This window comes from Cervus canadensis, chromosome 18 (assembly GCF_019320065.1).
Source record: "Cervus canadensis isolate Bull #8, Minnesota chromosome 18, ASM1932006v1, whole genome shotgun sequence".
Classification (NCBI taxonomy): Eukaryota; Metazoa; Chordata; class Mammalia; order Artiodactyla; family Cervidae; genus Cervus; species Cervus canadensis.
Genome location: NC_057403.1, coordinates 61,996,326 through 62,016,747, shown reverse-complemented (window position 1 = coordinate 62,016,747; position 20,422 = coordinate 61,996,326). Strand labels below are relative to the sequence as shown.

Here is a 20,422-nt window from a genome sequence, read left to right as displayed (position 1 = left end):
TATTTTGCCTATGGGAACACAGCTGCCCTTCGTTAGTCACTGGTTGGTATTATTGAATTCGCTTACTTGTGAAAATAGCCACCCCCCCCCCCAAAATCAATACTCACGGTGCTTTCTGGGGTTATTTCCCCAGACATGCTCAGAGAGTGAAAATTTTAAGTTAACCAGTGGTGGGTTGTACTGAGGTTGCAGGCAATTTGTTATCTTGCTTCAGCCCTCTTAGAGTAAATAAATATCGTCTTCCCAGTCTGTTTAGTGCCGCGTTTTCTTTTGTTTTTTCATCTTTGTGCTGTCTGTCAGTGATTTCGCTGTTTAAAATGACCCCTGGGTGTGTTGCAGGGAGGAAGCCAATTCTGACTCCATATTGGAAACTGTTTCTTTGACTTTAATGTCCATCACTCCAAATCTTTGTTGTGACGAGACAAAAACTGAAGAGTATACACTCGCCTGACAATACTCAGTGGCTTGCCTGGAGGACCCTGCCTCTCACTTGACTGCAAACTAACATGTCTTTGTTCGACTCTAGGAGGCGTAGTTTGTCCCTGCCCACCTGTGAATAGAAGAGATTAACACACCCCTTCTGAAGGCTGTACGTTCCCTTGGAGATGTTTTACAAGACGGAAGACCCTTCACTTTACTTCCCCACTGCATCTCCCTCTCTATTTTGTCTTGTGACTTTAGTTGCTCATTGCTTCTTTCTCTCTGATATATAAAAGAACCTGGCATCCAGATCCCAGTAAGATGGTTATTTTGATGCACTAGCTTGCCATCTTATCCGTCTGCTGGCCTTGCCTCAACACTTCGTCTCCCTGACTCATTGACCTATCCTGCGGCGAGGAGAGCAAGCTTGTACTCGGCAACAAGAGAATTGCTGGGGTGCTTCCTAATGTTTGTAAGTGCGAGAAGGTTGTGATGTGCCTTATGGAGAAAATACTTGGGTTAGATAAAGCTTCATTCAGGTATGTTTTATAGTGCTATTAGCTGTGAGTTCAGTGTTAATGAATAAACTATCCAGTACATCAAGGAAAAGGAAAGTCACCAATCTGTATCTGATGCTGCTCCGTAAAGTGCTAAAATGACATTCACAGTGTGCGAGGCAGCTATGGAAAAGATGGAAAAGTGGCTCAATTTGTGGATTCAACCAATAAAACCAATGAAAAAAGTCTAGTAGGCAGCATTGTTGAGGCTGAAAGCCAAAAAAGTTTACCATCATGTTACCCTGGGTCAGAAAAATGTGAAGAAGCCCTTCTCTGCTAGTGCTGGCTGGGTTGCACGTTTCAAAAGGCCATATGATGTCAATAATGTTAAGCTTGCAGCTGAGGCAAGTTCTGCAGATTAGGAGGCTGCGGAAGAATTCAAACGATGCTTGCTAAATGTTATACAGGAAAAGGGGTATGTGAAAGAGCCGGTTTTCAACGCTGGTGAAACTGGCTTATTTTATAAGAATGTTGGCAAAAGAACCTATGTAACGTGAATGGTCTCCAATGCCCCTGGCTTTAAATCATTCCAGGACTATGCAACCCTACGTACGTGCACCAATGCCAAGGGTGACTCGAAGTGCAAACTCTTACTGGTGTACAGACCTTCAAGTGCACAAGCACTTAACGGGAAAAACGTGAATCATATCTGGTGCATTGGAAGTGGAACCAAAAAGGGTGGAAGGCATCTGATTGGTTCCACAGCTGAATCATATTAGCAGTTGAATACTATCCCCAGGGTAGAAACCTTGCCTTGAAGATTTTGTTAATTTTGGATGCCCCAGTCCATTGCTGTGAAAAACTCAAAAATGCCCACCCCAACATGGAAGCTCTTTTCATTCCCCCAAATACTACCTCTCATCCAGCCCCTGGATCAGGGCATAATGAAAGCCTTCAAGTCACAGTATACAACTGAGCTTTTTTTTTTTTTTTACAAGTGAGCTTTATAACAAGACTTTGGAGGCTCTCAAAGCCAACAAGGAAACTACCATGATGGACTATTAGAAATCAGTCACTGTACGTGAGGTGATTGATTATGTTGGCAACATCAAGCAGGTGACCATCAATTACTGTTGGAAAAATGTTTGACTGGACTGCGTGGAGAATTTTGAAGGCTTTGAAGGTGCTGCAGAGAGTATAAACAACAGTGTCAAAAACATAATGCATACCACATGCAAATAGGTGGAGAAGGCTTTGGTGACATGAGGAAGATGTGGAGGAAATTTTGGCAGAGAAAGCAATAGAACCCACCAATGAAGACTTGGACGAGATGCCAAAGCAAGGCAGTGTTGATGAAAACAGTGATGAAAGTCAGCCGAAGAGTCCAGAAATTGTCCCTCTTTACAGCAGTCAAATAACAGAATGGAACTCCACTTTGGAAAAAAATTTCAGTGACATGGAAGAGTGTGACCCTATGCTTGATCGAAACCTCAAATTTAAGCACTTTTTTTTCTCTTGTGCATTTGCCCCCTATGTTGAGACACTTAAGGCAAAAAGCTAAGCAGACAGGGCCAATGTAATTTCTGGAGTCATTGTGGGAGAAAAAATTGCCCACTCCATCAATAAGTGCTGAGAGCCAAACCTCTGAGGTTGAACTGACAGATAGATGTCAACCTGCCACCCTCTTCCTCATCTGCAGAATGAGTGCCACCAACCTCTCCCTTGTTTTTGTGGGGTAAGCCAAGGTGGAGAGGCTTGACCACACTTGCTCTGTGCCATTGTTCAGCCTGCAGCTCCATCAACCAGGAAGATGTTAGGTAACATTTTTACAAAATGTTAAACATTTAATCTTTAGTTGCATTAATGTGCACTATATAGTATGTATTTACTGGATGAGTACTGTATGTGTAGTCTGTGTTTCTGTGTGTGTGTGACTGAAGGGAAGAGTTAAAATAGTGCAGCCTCAGTGTTGTAGAGGACACAATAATGCTGTCATTGAAGTAATTGTTTCATTATTAATACTATGTATCATTATTTGTAAGATATATCAAACACAGTGTCTTTGAACAGAAACATACATAAAACAAACCTATGTACTGATCAGTTGACAAAAATGGTAGGACCAGAGACCCACAAGAACCCAATCCTGTATTTCTGCTAATTGAGTGTGCGTGGTAGCATTATAGACGTAATTACAAGGAATGGCTGTATTCTAGAATTCAAACATCCACAAGGAATCCTTCATTCAAGTTAATCCATGTGAAAGTACAACCATATAGAATGCTTGTCATTTTGTGACAAACTGGGATGTACCTTTTGCCCTGTCCTTGGAGTCTCAGTCTGGGCAAAACACTACCCTAGCGTTCTTCAGTAGACTCTCCTCCAGCACCCCACTTCTCCCACTCTCCTCTTTGGAGCTTACAAGCATCCCATACATTTGTTCAGGTTCACAGTTTCTGACCACTTTAAGGGTAATGATGGAACTGTCTTCTCTTTGTCAAATTGTTTAGTAAAGAGGTCTAAAATTGGTTAGCAGCCCTCATCGAGCTTAAAAACATACATTTTTGGATTTGAAAAGCGTTTTCCATGAATTTAAATGTCACCAGCTGCGATATTATGATTTTGAAGAAATATACATTATCCCCAATGGCCAGTGATTTAATGAATCATGCCTATGTAATGAGGTCTCCACACAGCTGCAAAGGACACGGTTGAGACCTTCCGTTCAACATGTGGAAATTCAGGGAGAACTTTGTCCCTTTGAAGGGGCACAAAAGTGCCACACACATACCCCATGCCTTGCCCTGTGCATCTCTTCCATCTGGCTGTTCCTGATTTAAATCCTTATGATAAACCAGTGATCTAGTAAGTAGTCTGAGTTCTGTGAGTCGCTCTAACAAAATTAATTGAACCCAACTTATAATCAAATCAGTCAGAAGCACAGATGTCTGGAGTTGGGGGTTGAGGATGGGGGGTTGGGGGTGGGTGGGGTGCTACTTCTGGGTAGAGTCAGAATTGAGTTGAATTGTTGAACACCCTTTCTGGTGTCCAGTATGTTTGTTAGTGTGGGGAACACCCAACATACCACTTAAAAATTTAGAGATTTCAGCACATAATCCCACCAAGAATAGGCTGAAACTGAGCAATCCCTTTAGACAAATATTGGCCACAATACAAACCCCAAACCCTACAAGTTTCCTGGTTCACTCTTACGATGTTGTTACCGAGTCCAAGCTAGCTCTGCTCACCGCAGGACAGGCCAGTGAATCCGAGAGACGAAGTGTTGAGGCAAGGAAAATCACTTCATTTGGAAAGCTGGCTAAGATGGCAGACTAGTGCCTCAGAGGAACCACCTTGTGGGGCTCTGAATGCAAAGTTCTGTTGAGTCAGAGAGAAATAAGCAATGAGGAACTAAAGTCAAGAGGCAGAATAAAGGAGAGGCAGTGGGGAACTAAAGTGAAAGGGTCCTCAGTCTTGCAAAACACCTCCGAGAGAAGGGCCAGACTTGGGAAGGGGTGAGTTGATCTCTTCTGTTCACAGGTGGGCAGGGTCAGGTTCTCTCTCCATTAGCAGAACAAAAGCACTTGAGCTTATAGTCTGGCCGGGGGACAGGGTCCTCAGAGGCGGCTATTAAGTATGATTATAATAACAAAAGAAAGCTATAAAGAAATGTAGAAGACTCTTGAGAGTTCCTAGGACTGCAAGATCCAACCAGTCCATCCTAAAGGAAATCAGCCCTGAATATTCATTGGAAGGACTGATGCTGAAGTTGAAACTCCAATACTTTGGCCACCTGATGTGAAGAACTGACTCATTGGAAAAGACCCTGATGCTGGGAAAGATTGAAGGCGGGAGAAGGGGACGACAGAGGATGAGATGGCTGGATGGCATCACTGACTCAATGGACCTGAGTTTGAGTAAACTCTGGGAGTTAGTGATGGACAGGGAGGCCTGGCATGCTGCAGTCCACGGGGTCACAGAGTCGGACACGACTGAGCGACTGAACCGAATGACAAAAGCAACAAAGAGCGAGTCAAGAAGCAGTTTCCAACCCAGAGTCAGAACTGGCTTCTTTGCAAGGTTGTCTTGGCAATAATTTATGGGGTCCTTCCTTTCCCGCCAAATTCAGCATCTTTAGCCTCTCCCCATAGTCTCGTCCCACTGTCCAATCGTGGGTTATCATCTTTTTGATAACAGAAGAGATCCTCTGTTGGGATACATAAGATATTGGAGGTTTCTTGCAGAGTTCTGCATCCTTCTGGGGTGTTACTCTATATCTTGACCGAAGTACTACCATTTCACGTAAGTGTATAAATACATAAAAAATCATTAAGCTATACATTTAAGACTTATGCACTTTACTGTATGTTATACCTAAATTTAAAAAAAAAAAAAAATAGAGAATGGATGGCTAGTCTCCTGCTACACTGTATGTCCATCTGCCATGCCTGGAACTCCAGTAGTTCCCTTGGGACCATGGGCTAAGCTACCCAAATGGGACAATCCAATGTGCTGAAAATGGCCAGGCAGAAAACGTCTTACGTCACAGAATACTGAACCAACCTTGGAGACCCTCTTCATGTGGACCATTGAAATGATACATTTTTATCACAAAGGGTTATCAGCTTTTAGCCATCGCAGTGTGAAACTGTACAAAAGCTTTTGATGGTAACATAGCACAGAAAGTGAAGTTAATAAGGCTCAAGCCCACATGTGAGTAGTGTTTAATCAGATCTTTGGACAGGAATTTTACCATAAACTAGTAAGTTGAACAGAAAGGAAATACAGTTAAAAATAGATATGTTAAGTACTAAGCTTAAAAAGAAAAACAGCACACTTAAGGTGGAAATCTTTATTACAAAAGCTTAAATTCATTGGCCACTGAAAAAGAAAAAACAGTTCAAGTTCACAGAGTTGAGGGTAATCTTTCTTGATAAACATTTATACCAGAATTAGAAATTTCAGTAGAAAAATAAAATTTAAATAACTTTCTGTGGTACAAAGATTTAATCAGTTTGACTGCAGCATTTAGTGAAATAATCTAATACAAAAAGTTAAGCTGACTTTACCACAAGCAGGGTAACAACACACAAAACAGAAACGCAAGTACATAGAACCTTCTGCGTGTGGACAGCACCAGGACTTCAACTTCAGGAAATGATCTCCCAGGGAAGGCTGGTGTGCACTGCAGTTGTATTAAGAACTTCATTCAAACCAGAGCAGCTTTTGGAATCAAAAGCTAACATACAATTTAAAGACTTGGGAAACATAAGGGCTTAAAGATAACTATTTGCATAAACTTTATCTCCCTAGTTTATACATTTCCTAGGTAATGTTCTGAATTAGTAAATAGTACAATGAGACACCTTTGTCTTGGAATAGTCATTACTCTTTTGTATTGGATTTAAGTTTACATGAAATGTTTTTCTCCTAAAACCTTTATCTCAAAGAATTCAGAAATCAGCTTTTCATGGTTGGGGGTTTCTCCTTCCCACTAAAAGAAAAGTGGATGCATAGCTGGAGCAGGGATGGTTTCACATGTCTCCAGACAAGTCAGGAGTTGGCAAAACGTCCCAGAAGCTTTATGTGAAAAAACAAAATGTTCAACACAAATGCCAGTACTTTTTCATCTGAGCAACCACCCCCAAATAACTGTGCATTTGAAATGAGAAATTGAAAAATAAACCCTTAGGGGCAATAAACATTCCTTATAATTCAAATAGTTTCTTCCTAAAAACATTTCAAGCCACAAAGCTCAAGTTATATAAAGTCTATATTCATTTATTCACAGAATTGTTCACATACTGGGATGAATGAAATATTCAATAATCTGAAGATCCATTTTATATTTTTAAGTTCTTAAAAACAGCGGATAATCAAACAAGAAACAGATGAAAACAAAGACAACTTTCAAAATGCATTAGTTCTTTTGTTTTGGCTCTAGAAGTGAAGTAACCAAACGTTTAAGTCATGGATCAATATGTTGAAAGATTAGTATTTGGGGAGAGAGGCCTGCAGACCACTAGCCCACGCTCGATTTGTGAAACTCCATCCAAAGGAATGTTTTTGGTGAGAATGCTGAGACATCTTTCAGTAGAGACGAAGGAAAATTTCTTAAACTGAAGGGCTACTTTTCAAAATCCAACTATTGAACTGAAAAATGGAGTCTTGAGCTAAAGACATAAAAATTTGCTTGAAATAAAGATTTGCGCATTGGAGAGTAATCTTGTTGGGGAATTTGTAAGGATATTTGCCTGTATACAACTCCTACAATTTTTCCCCTAGTTAGAGTGTATCTATCACCGTAATTTTGACAAGTAGTCTAATGGTCTGTTATTTAAAAGAAAATGTTCACTTACTTTTTGGGATCCTTTGTAATTTTTCTCTGTGACTATCCCTGGTAAATTGATTCTCCTGGCTATTTTTAATCGGAAGCCAAAGTGAGTGCATATTGCTTTAAATCAAACAGCACTGCACCTGACCTCATGGGCAGGTAGCTTCACACTCATAATGAAAACTTCCCTTTTAAAATGTCAGATTTAAGTACCAGAAACTATTTTGAAAACAGATAACAACAACTGTATTTCATACAAACCAGTTTATGTGGTTAAGGATAAAGTCAGATACTTAATTTTTGCAATCCTTTTTCTTTTGAAGGTCACAGTTTTTAGGCCTTTAGATGAAAAAAAAAAGCTAGGCATTAGAAGAAAAAAGAACTAAAATTGGGTTAAAAAAAAAACTCTGATATAAGGATATAAATTCTCTTGAAAGGAAATATAAAGGGCACAGTGGAAGGTATATCTGAAAATTAAACTTTAGGCACTTTCTGGGAGTCATACCCAACACTGTAAAATGGGCTGAAGACCCACCACTAGGTAACCACATTAAGACTAGGAAATCAATAACCCCTACCTAATTCCAGTTAAAGCTGCACTTTTACAATTTTTTAAGAGCCACAAGTAAACCAAAGTCACTAAAAATGGTAATAGAATGTTTAAAGTATCTTTCTGTGTGTGTGTCTCAATGTCCAATGAGTATCCTGATCAATATGGCTGAGAATTTTCCATTGGAACTATCTAGTAGGGCGTGTTTCCAATTAAACTAAATAAAATCAACAGAATACAGTGATAGGAAAAGGTGGTACAGGAGTTCTGTGGAAAAAATTCTCAATTACCTAGATTATTTTGAGAAAATGTACAAAACAGGAAATTCACACATCTTAAAATATATAAAATAATCAGAGGTGAAAATAGTTCTCCATAAAATGTCACATCATTCAGGAGTTAGCTTTTATTTCTTTAAATAGTGGAACTGAAGCCACTACTTGAGTTATAGGTTTTTGGTGTGTTTTATTTCTCCAAATTTGTTCTCAACGTTATACTCAACCAAAACCTATTTGGCACTTACTGTCATGAAGATGTGGCAAGAGTTTGCCAAATTTTAATCAAGATTAGATCAAATAAGATTTCAGTACAGTATACTGTGCTCAGAAGTAAACCAATATGTTCTACAGTTTCTCTGAAACAGGCAAGGCTGCATTTTTCTCACAGGACATTGTAAATTTCAATGTGAAGGATGCCAACAGAAGCACTGCTGACTGGGCTTGGGTAAAGATGCACCTGTAAAACTGCCTGAATTGAATATGTAAAAAGCAGAAAGAAAAGAAACTTGATTTTTTTTTTTTTTTTTAGTTGAGAACAATGAGTCCAAAAAGATCTTTAATTCCTGGAACTTCAAACTGAAGAAAGGACTGAAGTGTTGTTCTTCATACCGTTTGAAGCACTAAGAAAACGCTACATCCCATAATGTATTCTTTCCGAGGGTTCTGTAAGACCGATTCACCATCACAGCACAAGGGCGTGCGCTATAGAGTAGCTAAAATCCGTAAAAAGGAGACCACCACGACACAAAACGTCTGTCCAGCGCCCAAGGTAAGCGCTTCAAACGGGATCATTTCCTTTCCTGCTGCTCGGTACACTCCCGCAATTGCTGCACCTGTTCAAAAATTCAAGTGTGGTAAAAAATGAGAGGGGGGTTAATATAATCAGAAAAATATAGCACTTAAAACTCTAAGTAGACAAAACATAAAAAGACATTAAAAAATAAAACTTAAGTAGAATGATCTATATTTTTTACATTAAAATTTAAACATTACAGAAATGTTTTTGTTTTCCCTATTCTTTTCGCTGACTACTCTTGGTTTTAAGTATTCCTTATATGGTTTGCAAGTCACCAACAAATGCTTTTAGAAAAGGGACTCTTTCAAACTAAGTCTCCTAGATTTATTGAATAAAATCACCTGGAAGTCATAACCAAAATCACAAAGACTGCAATATTCACATAACCCAATTATAAACTCAAAACATCTCTTATTCCTCAGGCATGTAACAGACACCTAACAAATTCTTGGCAATAAATGATAGAAAATCCTCTGCGTGAGGCTGAGCAAGAAATATTTCAGGAGCAGTCACAGGGAAATCCCACTCCCTCTTGTACTATACTCAGAGTTCCCTTCAAGAAATGGATGGAGCGAACGCCCTGAATGCCCAGATGGTCCACTGCTGTGGCCTGGGGTTGAATCCCTGGTTTGGGAACTAAGATACCACAAGCTGTGTGGCACAGCAGAAAAATAAAAGGAGGGAGGAGGAAGGAGAGCGGGACCCTAAGCCCATCAAGTTGCTATTCATTCAAAGGGCTTGAGGTGAGGGATACGCCGGGGTTCCTTTCTATTTCCCATTTCATTCTGTTGGCCACTATAACTTCCTACAAATTGAATAAACAGAATAGACAGACATCTGTTTCTACTCAGGTACCCCGAATTGCTCACAGGGACTCAGCATTGTACTAAGAAAAGTCAAGAATTCATTCATTTGAAAAGAACAGATAGATCCAAAGTTCCCAGATAATCTCCTGACCCCACCCCAAAATGCTCCAAACAAAATTCTCCTTGGTCAGAGAATACAGCTGGGGACATAAGACAGAAAGCACAAGCACGAAACAGATTCTGAATAATGTAGGACGACATATACTGTTTCGATCAAGTGCCAACACCTTGTACCAATGGGATGTGATGGTATATTAACCTATTTGAAGGAGAAAGAACAGTGCGAGTGGCAATACATACACACTGTGCTATTCACACTACCATCTGAGAGGCATGTGTTCCATCAGGCCTCTTTGTGATTTATCTCCAGAAAAAAGCGGGTTGGGTCAGAAGAAGCTTAAAGAACTTGGACTGGGCCCCAAAGTGGGATTTGGATGATGAAGGGAAGATAGTTCAAAGCAAACCAGAAGCAGCAGCAAAATGGGAAGGGAATAGGCTGTCCGCACTAGAGCCAAAGGACACAATTACTACGTGTTAGACATTCTGTTGTGTGTTTTTGTTTTTTTTTTTTTTCTGTTGTGTGTTTTATATACACACGTTATTTCATTTAGTCGTCACACAGCATTGCTATTTTACCAATGAGAAATCTAAAACAGGTCCTGGGGGCCAATAATCCAGTAAGAAAACTGGAGCAGAGGCTCTCTAAAGATAGCAGTAGGTGATATAGTTAAAAATATTGTTTAAGGCCAGTTATGGAAACTCCTTAATGCAGACAGGAGAAAATTAGCCTCCCCACTGCCTTGTCACAAAAGTTCCACCATCTACAGAACTCAGAGAAACTAGGCCACCTTGTCCCCAAAAAAACCCCTAAAGTCAAAGAGACAGGGGAATTTCTGCTTGAAGTTCAAAGTTTAAAATCACACTGAAAAAATTAATTACAAATACCAAGAAAAAAGTCTGAAAGCATATAACGAAATGCAAACTGTGGTTACCACGTAGGAATACAGTAATGGAGGATTTTTATTTTTGCTTTCTTATGATTTTTAATTTATATAAAATATACATGCTATTTTTATTTTGTTATGAGCTTCAAAATATTCTCCTCCCTGTGACATGAACAAAAGCTGCACCCCCACCCAAAAGACACCACACAGATAAAAATAATGTATAATTATGAATGTTGCTCAAACTCTTATTCAGAAAGTCCTGAGAGAGAAAAACAGGCACTTTTCTAAACAAAATTTCCTCCCTCCTTAAAATACCTACACCTGGATGAAGGGAAGTAATCATCAACCAGATTGCAATGCCACAAATCAGTGAAGTGACAGCTGAAGAGAAAGGAGAGTATTCTCCTTTCAAGTCAAATATTCTCTTGGTAGTGGTCAAGATCACAAGACATATCTCACAAATCTTAACGTGGCTTCCCTAAAGCCATGAGACAAAATCTGACTCAGGAAGTCAAAGATGTTAGCCAAGTAAGAGGGGACTGAGGTGAGAAGAGAACAATATATAAAAAAACCAGGACCTGCGGACAAAGAGCGCTCTTTACTTCTTTATCCCACTCAGACATGTTTCTAAAACGGCTCCTAAAATTAACTGTCTATTCATATGAAACGTTTCGACTGTATTTTAAACGTCTAACATACTTGTCAAGATTCCAGCAGTAATTGGTCCCACGATGCCCATCAACAGGATGCTTACAGACATGAACCTACCATATTTGTGATGTCTGAGGGTGAAGAGGGCCAGTAATCCGGCGGGGACGTGAAAGAACAGAGAAGTCACCAGTGCCCACAGGAACACACCATACCACATCTCTGCAAGGGAAAGCAAAAGAAGGGTGGACGTCACCAGCTTCCCCAGGGCACTCACTACAAAGGCGCGGTCATTATACTCGGTTATTTCAATTTTAAAAGGACTCCGTTGCAGTGGCGGTTCATCCGTCGAATCTCCAAACACTGCTGGTTTTGGAGGGATCACTAAACTATGGCCCCCCTGTTTCTGTGCGGAAGGTCTCAGGGGAACACAGCCACGCCCGTTCACTTAAGTCTTGTCTGTGGCTGCTTTCAAGCTCCAAGAGCAGGGCTGAAACAGTGACAGAGACCACAGGACCTGCAAAGCCTAAAATATTTATAACCTGGCCCTTTACAGAAAAGGCTGGCCATTCCTGACAAGCTACCCCTACTCCCAAACATGGAAGAAAAAGTCCACCCAGATTTGCAAATTCCCTTACTTGACTTCCCTTTCACAAGGACAAGTGTGAGCAGCACTGACGGCGCCGTGCGTCAAGGCCCGACCTTTGTCGTCGGCGGCGGCCGCAGAGGCTGGTGTGCACCCCGCTGCCCAGAGGTGCCACCCTCCCCAGGTGCCTGTCAGGCCCGGGCCCCGCTGCACGCTGGCCGCTCCCACTGGGGCCTCCATGGACACCATCCACGGCCAGCTCATCCCCAACCCAGGAAACGGCGCCAGGCAGCTCCCCCACCTTTAATCCCCGAGTCCTCAGCAGCTCCTCCCCAAGTCACCTAAGGGACTCGGGCTGCCCTTACAGCCCCCCGCTGTGCACCAAGCTCTGTGAGGACGCGGAATGGCAGTGCCCGGGGGTGGAGGACACAAACCCGCCCCCAGGAGTTCAGAGGAGCCGCCGCCCAGCTGACAGCCTTGCCGTCATGTGGCTCCCGCCGGCGCCCCCCAGGTTTGAGAGACGAGCACAGCAACTCGAGGGCCCGCTAGGGCGCGGCTCCTCACTGGCTGCGGTGAACCACGCAGGCGGCGAACTGGCGGGAAGCCTTCATCTGCGGAGACACAGGAAGTTGGTAACTTCAGAAAAGTGGGTCTGGACACTCGGGTGTGCTACCCAGCTGCCATGGATGAATCCATGTGCGGAAGCCCTAATCCGACAGGACCGTGGACTTACAAGAGGAAGGCAGATTTCTCCCTGTGTGCCTCCTCCTATTTCTCTCCCCGTCGAGTGAGGACATATCACGAAGGCGGCCCAAGGAGGCCCTCAGCCTGACCAGGCCGGCACCCTCATCTTGCACTGTCTCCACCTCTGTAGGTCAAGTCACTCGGTCCATGGTGCTTGGTTCCAGCAGCCCTAGCAGACACCAACACTCCCCTGTTCCCACTTCCCTGGAGCAAGGAGGCTTGCTGGGCTAGCAACTCACATCTCCACTTCTCTAAAAGCTGAAAGGCATGTGTGCAAACAGGATCTGGTGCAGCAGGTCGGCTCCCCCCTGAGTCTCTGAGGGGAAGAAGCAGCGTGCACCTTCCTACAGCCCTAAGTCGCATCCGTTCGCTCCCACACTGCCTCCATATTTTATATAGCGTCACTTAAGTCACTCTAAGTAGGAAAGAAAGGCTTTATCATATTAGATGAACAATACAATTTATAAAACGCTTTCAGAGGGATGGAAGTAATACAGAACACTAATAGCTAAAGCAAACCTCAATCAATAAAACACTTTTAAAAAGCTAAGTGATACCCCTTTAATACTGCACCTTAATATGCCATCTATTTAACAGGTATTTATTGACCATCATATAGTACTTTTCATTTCCCTGGCTCTATACACTGTCAAACATCTATCTATTTTACAGTATTTCCTTGTTCACTGTTTCACATAAAGTGCATTAGCTTCAGCTTTGTCTACTCTGGCAGCTGAAGTCACATCATTTCCCCATGGTGAAGAACAAGTCAGGTTATTAACCTGAAATAAATGTTATAAGGGGAAACCAGACTAAGCACTGGTGGCAGAAGATGCCCACATCCTCAACTCCAGAGCCTATGAAAATGCAACCTGACATAACAAAAGGGAGTGTGCAGGTGTGATGAGATTAGGCATCTTGCAATGGTGGGGGGGGGGGGCTAGTATCTTGGATTTTATAGGTGGGCCTACTATAATCAAGGATCCCTGGAAGAGGGTCAGAGTCAAAGAGATCTGAAGACGCTATGCTGCTGGATTTAAAGATGGAGGAAGGTGCCATAAACCAAAGGATGTGGTGACCTCTAGCAGCTGGAAAAGACATGAAAACAAATTCTCCTTAGAGCCTTTAAAAGGAAGATGGCTCTGCTGACCCATTTGGACTTCTGACCTCCAGGACTAATAGATCTGTGTTGTTTTAAGCCACTAAATTTGTAGTGGGTTGTTTCAGTAGCCACAGCAAGCTAATACAAGTACTGAGAGTTCATTCATTCAGCAAATACTTACAGAGCCCATTCCATATGTCAGGCACGTCAGTGAACAAGAACAGAAATTTTAAAAAGACAAAGATCCCTGCCCAGAGAGTGTCTGTATCTTTAAGCATATTCTGCAGACTGGCGTTTGAGTTAAACAGAAGGGTCACACAGCAGACCTGTCCGGGGGAACTCGGTGCTCCCTGACCCTCTAGCCTCCATAGTCGAGTCCCCTCACTTCCAAGCAAGAGCTCAAGGCCAAACTGGCCCCAATGAGCAGAAAGAGGAGCACAGAACAAGTGGGCAGAGTGAGGCCTGGCGCCCAGCCGTCCTTTCAGCTTGTCCCGCTCTGCCTTGGTACAGGTCAAACAACTGTGAGAACACAGCCGGTGCCTGCGTAGCCGGGGTTCCAAGTTGACCACCCCAGTCCTGCAACTCCGCGCTGGCCTGCCTAGATGCTAAGTGCCCATCGGCCTGTGTCTGTCCACACTGCCCACTGTGAGACCCCTCTCTTACCCACTCCCACCTAACTGCCAAGGGATCCATCTGTTTCCTTGTGAAATACTAATACAAATCTATCTGGCCTCTACTCCTGATGCCTAAAACCCTTGAAGATAATGGTGCTAGGAAAATCTTTTTTTCTAAGACTTAATCTGTGACTCTGGTTCCTGAGGAAGAGCTCCTAAATTCCTTGGAATTTCCAGGAGTATCTTTTGTTCTCATAAGGCAACTCTTGGTGGGCTCCTTGATGGGCACTGGTCACCAGAAAGGCCAGGCCATGATTGTAAGCTTGGAACCTTCAGCCCCACTCTCCATTCTCAGGAGAGAGGAGGGGGCTAGAAGCAAGTTAATAATCAGTCATGCCTAAGTGATGAAGCCTCCATAGACAATTCAAAAGTATGGAGTTCAAAGAGCTTCTGGGCTGGTGAAGACATCTATGTGCTGGGAGGGTGACCAACCCCAGCTCCACAGGAACAGAAGCTCCGTGTGCTCGGGGACCCTTCCAGACTTCACCCTGCCTATCTCTTTATGTGGTGTTCATTTCCATCCTTTAACATCTTCGGGAACATATCAGTAACACAGTAAGTAAACTGTTTTCCTGAATTCTGTAAGCTGCTCTAGCATTTTTAATTGAACAAGAAGGAAGACACGGAAACCTTAGCTGGTCAGAAACACATGTGAGAACCTGAACTTTGACTGGCATCTGAAGTGGGGGGTGGGGGCAGTCTTGTGCAACTGAGCCTTTACCCCGTGGGACTGGAGGCCAGCTCCAGGCAGACAGTGTCAGAACGGAACTGAGTTGTAGGACACCAACTGGTGTCCAGAACTGCTTGGTGCGTAGAAAAACGACATCTGGCGCCAGAAGTGTTGTGAGCGCAGTGGCAGTGCGAGAGTAAAGGGAAACCGAGTTTTTTCGAGATATCCTTCCTCTGCTTACAAGGAGGACTGGCCCGCCAGGACTCTCAACTGTAGCCTGCCACCTCTCTCCCGAGGCCACTGCCTAACTGCCCACTTATCCCTGGTTTCTGAGTGGGCCCTTCTGGCCTGCCTCAACCTTAACGGTCTCTTGGACCGAGCTCCGGCTACCTCTTATCTGCCCTGATCTGGCCTTTCATCTGTTCTCCACACAAAACCAGAAAGTCAGTGCTAATGGGGACAAGGTTTCTTGTTGGAGCGATGACAACATTCTCAAGTTGCTTTTATGATGACTGCAAACTCTGCAAAAAATCATTAAATTGCATACATGAAAAAGAAAAAAAAGTGAATCAGATCATCCTTCCTCTGCTCAAAACCCCTGGAATACGGCCTCAGGGGATCTGACCTCACTCCCCTCCCGCCATGCCCACACGCCCCTCCCACTGCACTGGCCTCCTTCATGTTCCTGCAGCAAGCTCCCGTCCCAGGGCCTCTGCACCTGCTGCCCCTCACCCAGAATGCCCGTCTCCAGACAGCTGCATGGTAGTTCCTCATTCCCTTTCAGATTTCATCTCCGATGGCATCATCTTAGAGGGCTCCCTCATGACCTTAAGTAAAACAAGCATTCCACTTGACACGCAAGACATACCCCTTACTATCCCTCTGCCCAATCTTACACTCACACTGTCTGTTCCGTTTCATATTTTTATTTATTTTGCCATTTTGCAAGGCATGCATGAACTCAGTTCCCTGACCAGGGACTGAACCTGAGCCCCCTGCACTGGAAGTGCTGGACTGTCTCCTTTCCATACTTTTAAATTTTGTTTTCTCTTTCCCCTTTAGAATGAAAGTTCTTTTGTTCACTAACACGCCTTTACTTGGTACCTAGAAAACAACAGACACAAGATAGACACTGAGTAAATCTGCAGACTGGATGAGGAAATGACTGAGCTAAGTGTGACCTATTCTTGATTCCAGCAACGGCACAACCAAAACATTAGTGGGTTTTAGTTTGTCAGAAGGTACACTCTGGGGAATTCCTTGGTGGTCCAGCAGTTAGGACTCTGTGCTCTCACTACTGAGGGCCCAGGTTTGATCCCTGAGTCCAAGAACTAAATTCCCACAAGCCGTGCGGCGTGGCCAAAAAAGAGAGAAGATATACTTTGATATTGAAAGTATTAATATAATGAAATTCATACCTTTAGAAAGTGAATTTTACTCCTGATTCAAGGGGGGGGGGGGGGCGGGGGGAGAATAATTTGCCTTTCTCAGCATTCAGATTTGTTAAAAATGACCACCAAAGAAATTTGAACTACTTGGAATAAGAAGGGTTAGGCAGAAACCTAAAGGTCTACACTGCAAATGCAGATTTAAAAAAATCAATTCAAAGCTTCCTGACAGCGATAAACCACAGAGTATTTCAGAGCGATGACTTTGCCATACTGAGTTGGCATAAAATGCAAGTAACCTCTTCTGTGGGGCCCAAATAGAAACAATTCCAGAATCAGGACAATAAATGAAATTCATGGTCAGCAGGTTTTGGTGCCTCAGAAAGGATTACACTTTATGTACCTATTGAATCCATCATTCCAGCTAAAGAAGAGACACAACAGGGCGGTTACATGTTTACCCGTGTGTTTACACATCACATTCCAATCAACTTGTGTCCATGGGCTGTGCAAGTTTGTAACTCCAGCCCAGAGTCTGCACTTGATCAGTAAATATGTCCTGCATGAATGAGCCATGGTGATCACTACACCCAAGTTATATATCCACTGAAGTACCCAAGTACTCAAGTACAGACTGCAGTTTAATATTTCAGAACCATTCCTAAAAGGAAAACAATATGCTTAGCTACAGATTCTCTACTATAACATAGTAAAACTATTGTCCCAAATCCACTTACCTCAAGCTTTTTTTAAAAGAGGCAGCTGAAAGCCAGAGAGACTGAACAAAATGTTCAGTTTCAAAATATCACCTCACATATGACTTATTGATTAGGTAACCTTACAGTGGAGAGATCTGATAAAACACCATCTTCACCAAATGATTAAATTTTGTGTTATCAATAAAGGGACAAACTGACATTAAATGTCTCCTAACGTGGTGCTCTGGGAAGTGGACATCACCTATGTAGGTAGCATCCTGAACAAAAATGTTTCATCTGAATCTAATCATGAAGAAATAATCAGATAACTTAGACTACAGGACAGTCTATGAAACAGTTAGCCTGCTCTTTAAAAAATGTCAACCCTCGAGAAACTGAAACAAAGATGGAGGAACTATTCTGGATTCAATAACACTAAAAAGACAACTATATGCAATGTGTAATCCTTGATTAGATCCTGGAATTTTAAGAAAAAGGTATAAATGGCATTATTCAAACTGAGTATCTTTCAATAAGGCCTATACATTAGATAATATACTACCGATGTTAAATGTGTTAACACCTTCCAGTGCAGTGTGTTTTTCTAGGCTGTGGCAGAAAATGTCCTCATTTTAAATGATACATGCTATAAAGCATTAGCTGTCAAGCACCACTATTTGTGTAACTTCCTTTCAAAAGGCTCTGCAGAAAGTAAACATATTATGTACACGCATATATATATAGACAGAAAGCAAAAGAAAAGAAATATTAATAATGAACCTAAGTAAAGGGTATATAGATATCTGTTACACTATCATTTCGATTTTTCCGTAGGTTTGAAAATTTTCCAAATAAAGAGTTGTGAGAAAATTAACAGGCCAATCCGGTCCAGTAGAGCCTTCAGACTGCATGAACGTTTCATTTTCTGAACATGGTCTCCAGAATGCCATATATTTCTATTGTCATTGTCAAATGTGATCTTAGTATCTTGTGATACCTTTCGCCAGATGATCACTATAGGCATGATTTCAAGCTAACACCCGCGTCTGCCTCAACGTGGTTTTGAATGTAATTAACTACTTCACAGACCTGTCGGGGAAAATACTAGAAACGTATTCTATACTAGAAAGGTAATACATAGCAAGTCCCTGGTGTCTGCTGAATGGCGCCTGGCAGTCGCTGCCCAGCGGATGAGAAATCACAGGTGCCTTGTTTACCAGTTTTAACTGTACTCAGTAATCCAACCCTCCTTTCTTTGCAGGTCTCAGGCCGGTTCTTGCACAGTTTACTGAGTGAAAGTATCCGTCAGCTTTGCGGGAGGGCCCTACCTCACCCTTCAAACACCCCTGATCTACAGTCTTCTTGCCTTCAAAAGGGCCAACACACAACCCTACTCTCCACTCCAAAGCTTTATTTTCAGCCTTGCCAAGTAATTTTTCCTCCTCTCGTTTTCTAAGCCCGATAGCTTTCTATCTCGATTACTAAATTTGAAAACCTCTGCTCTCAAGCCCAGCCGAGATTAAGTGGGATAAGAATCAGTAAGGAGCCGTGTCGACGTTCTCGAACACAGGAGTCAGAGACTAGGCAACAGGTTTCCAGAAAGGGATTCCTAGAAAGAGAGGCTGGCGGAGAGGGTGGATCTGGACGTGGGTGGCAGCGATCGGCAGACAGCCTCCTGGTGCAGAGGCTGGGCTACTTATCCTAGGCACAGTGGGTGCCTGAGTTCTGACCGACGGCCCTCAGACCGGCCGGGACGACGCACCGTCCGAGGCAAGAAAGCCCAGAGGCCGGGGCGGACGAAAGGGGCTGAGGTCACCCAGCGCCCCCCCAAGCCAAAAGGAGGCGATGACCGCCTCCGGTGCCCCAGACGAGGAGGGGCGGCCGCCACCAGGGCGCTGCCGAGTTCCCGCCTGAAGCCGGGGCGTTTGGGAACTCCAGAGAGCAGGACGAGTTCGGGGGGAGGCCGAGTTCCCCTCACCGACGGGGCCCACCACGGGATCGGGGTGGCCCGCCCGAGGGGCCCGAGGCCAAGCGGCGGGGGGAGGCGGAAGAGCTGCCGCCCTCAGCTCTCCGCCGACTGAGAGCCGACCCCCTCCCACAAGGAAATCAGCCCCGGAGCGCGGCCGCAGAGCGGCCGTACCTGGGAAGGAGCAGAGCGAGGTGGAGTTGGGGCACAGCGTCCCGTTGCCCACCCGCGGCACCAGCTTCAGGCTGAGGATCTGCTGCAGGAGCCCTGCCGACGCCCCGCTGCCGCCGCTCCCCTCGCGTTCCATCCCGCCGCCATTCACCGCAGAGGGCTGAGGGAGAGCGCCCGAGCGGCCGCTGAGGGAGAGGGCCCGAGGGGCCGCTGACAGAGAGCGTCCGAGATGCCGCCGCGGCGCCTGCTCGCGTACCGCTCGCTCCACTCCCCACACCTCCGCGGCCTCCGCGTCACCTTCGACCGCGGCTCTCTTCCTCCTACCCCAACGGCCCTGCCAAGTGACGGCTCCCTCCTCCAATCACAGAGCGCTGTCGACGGCAGAGGCGGGGCGAGCGTCGTTCCCGCCCTTGACGTTGCGTACGGCTCTCGGAGACCTGGCCCCCTACGGGCTACGCCCCCTACTGGAGAAGTCGCTCCTGCTCCGGTGGGGCACGGTCGGCTCTGTCCTTTTCTGCAGCGCCACCTAGAAGAAAGGAGTGGAACTACATATAGAGAGGGAGAGGGGCTTTCCAGGCGGCGCTAGTGGTCAAGAATCTGCCTGCAATGCTGGAGACACAGGTTCGATCCCTGAGTCGGGAAGATCCCCTGGCGGAGGGCATGGCAGCTCACTCCAGTATTCTTGCCGGGAGAATCCGTTGGACAGAGGAGCCTGGCGGGGTGGCGGGCTATACAGTCCATGGGGTAGCAAAGCGACTGAAGCGACCAATCATACTACAGCACAGAGGAAGGGAGGGAGGTAGATAGACGGATGATAGATTATGGTTAGATAGACAGGTAGACACACAAAGAGGTAGGTAGGTGGGTAGAAAGATAAATACCTACATACATATGCATCTGGCAATGAGAATCAGATGGTTCAGCAAAAGTGAAAAAAGCTGGAAGATGATGCAGCAATACCTTCAATATTTGGAAGAAAAAAGATTTTGAGAGAACACTTCAAATTAAAAAAGAGTGTGTACAACGTAAAGAATATGTCAATAATGTTGTAATGACTTACTACAGTGGCCATTTCACGATGTGTACA

The 20,422-nt window shown here is 44.1% G+C and overlaps 1 protein-coding gene across 2 annotated transcripts; it reads right to left on the bottom strand.

Annotated features, from left to right (window-relative positions):
- Positions 1-5,754: 5,754 nt before the first annotated feature.
- TMEM170A (transmembrane protein 170A) lies at positions 5,755-19,687 on the bottom strand. Of its 2 annotated transcripts, none has more exons than XM_043436653.1 (3): positions 19,339-19,687; positions 11,388-11,558; positions 5,755-8,912 (listed from the first exon to the last, which is right to left on the bottom strand). In XM_043436653.1, exons 1-3 carry the CDS (start codon positions 19,469-19,471, stop codon positions 8,782-8,784), a joined length of 435 nt encoding a protein of 144 aa, XP_043292588.1. In that variant the 5' UTR covers positions 19,472-19,687; the 3' UTR covers positions 5,755-8,781. The 2 variants fall into 2 exon arrangements, with proteins under 2 accessions (XP_043292588.1, XP_043292589.1); XM_043436654.1 differs by having other exon boundaries at positions 11,457-11,558; positions 19,339-19,685.
- Between the last annotated feature and the right edge of the window lie 735 nt (positions 19,688-20,422).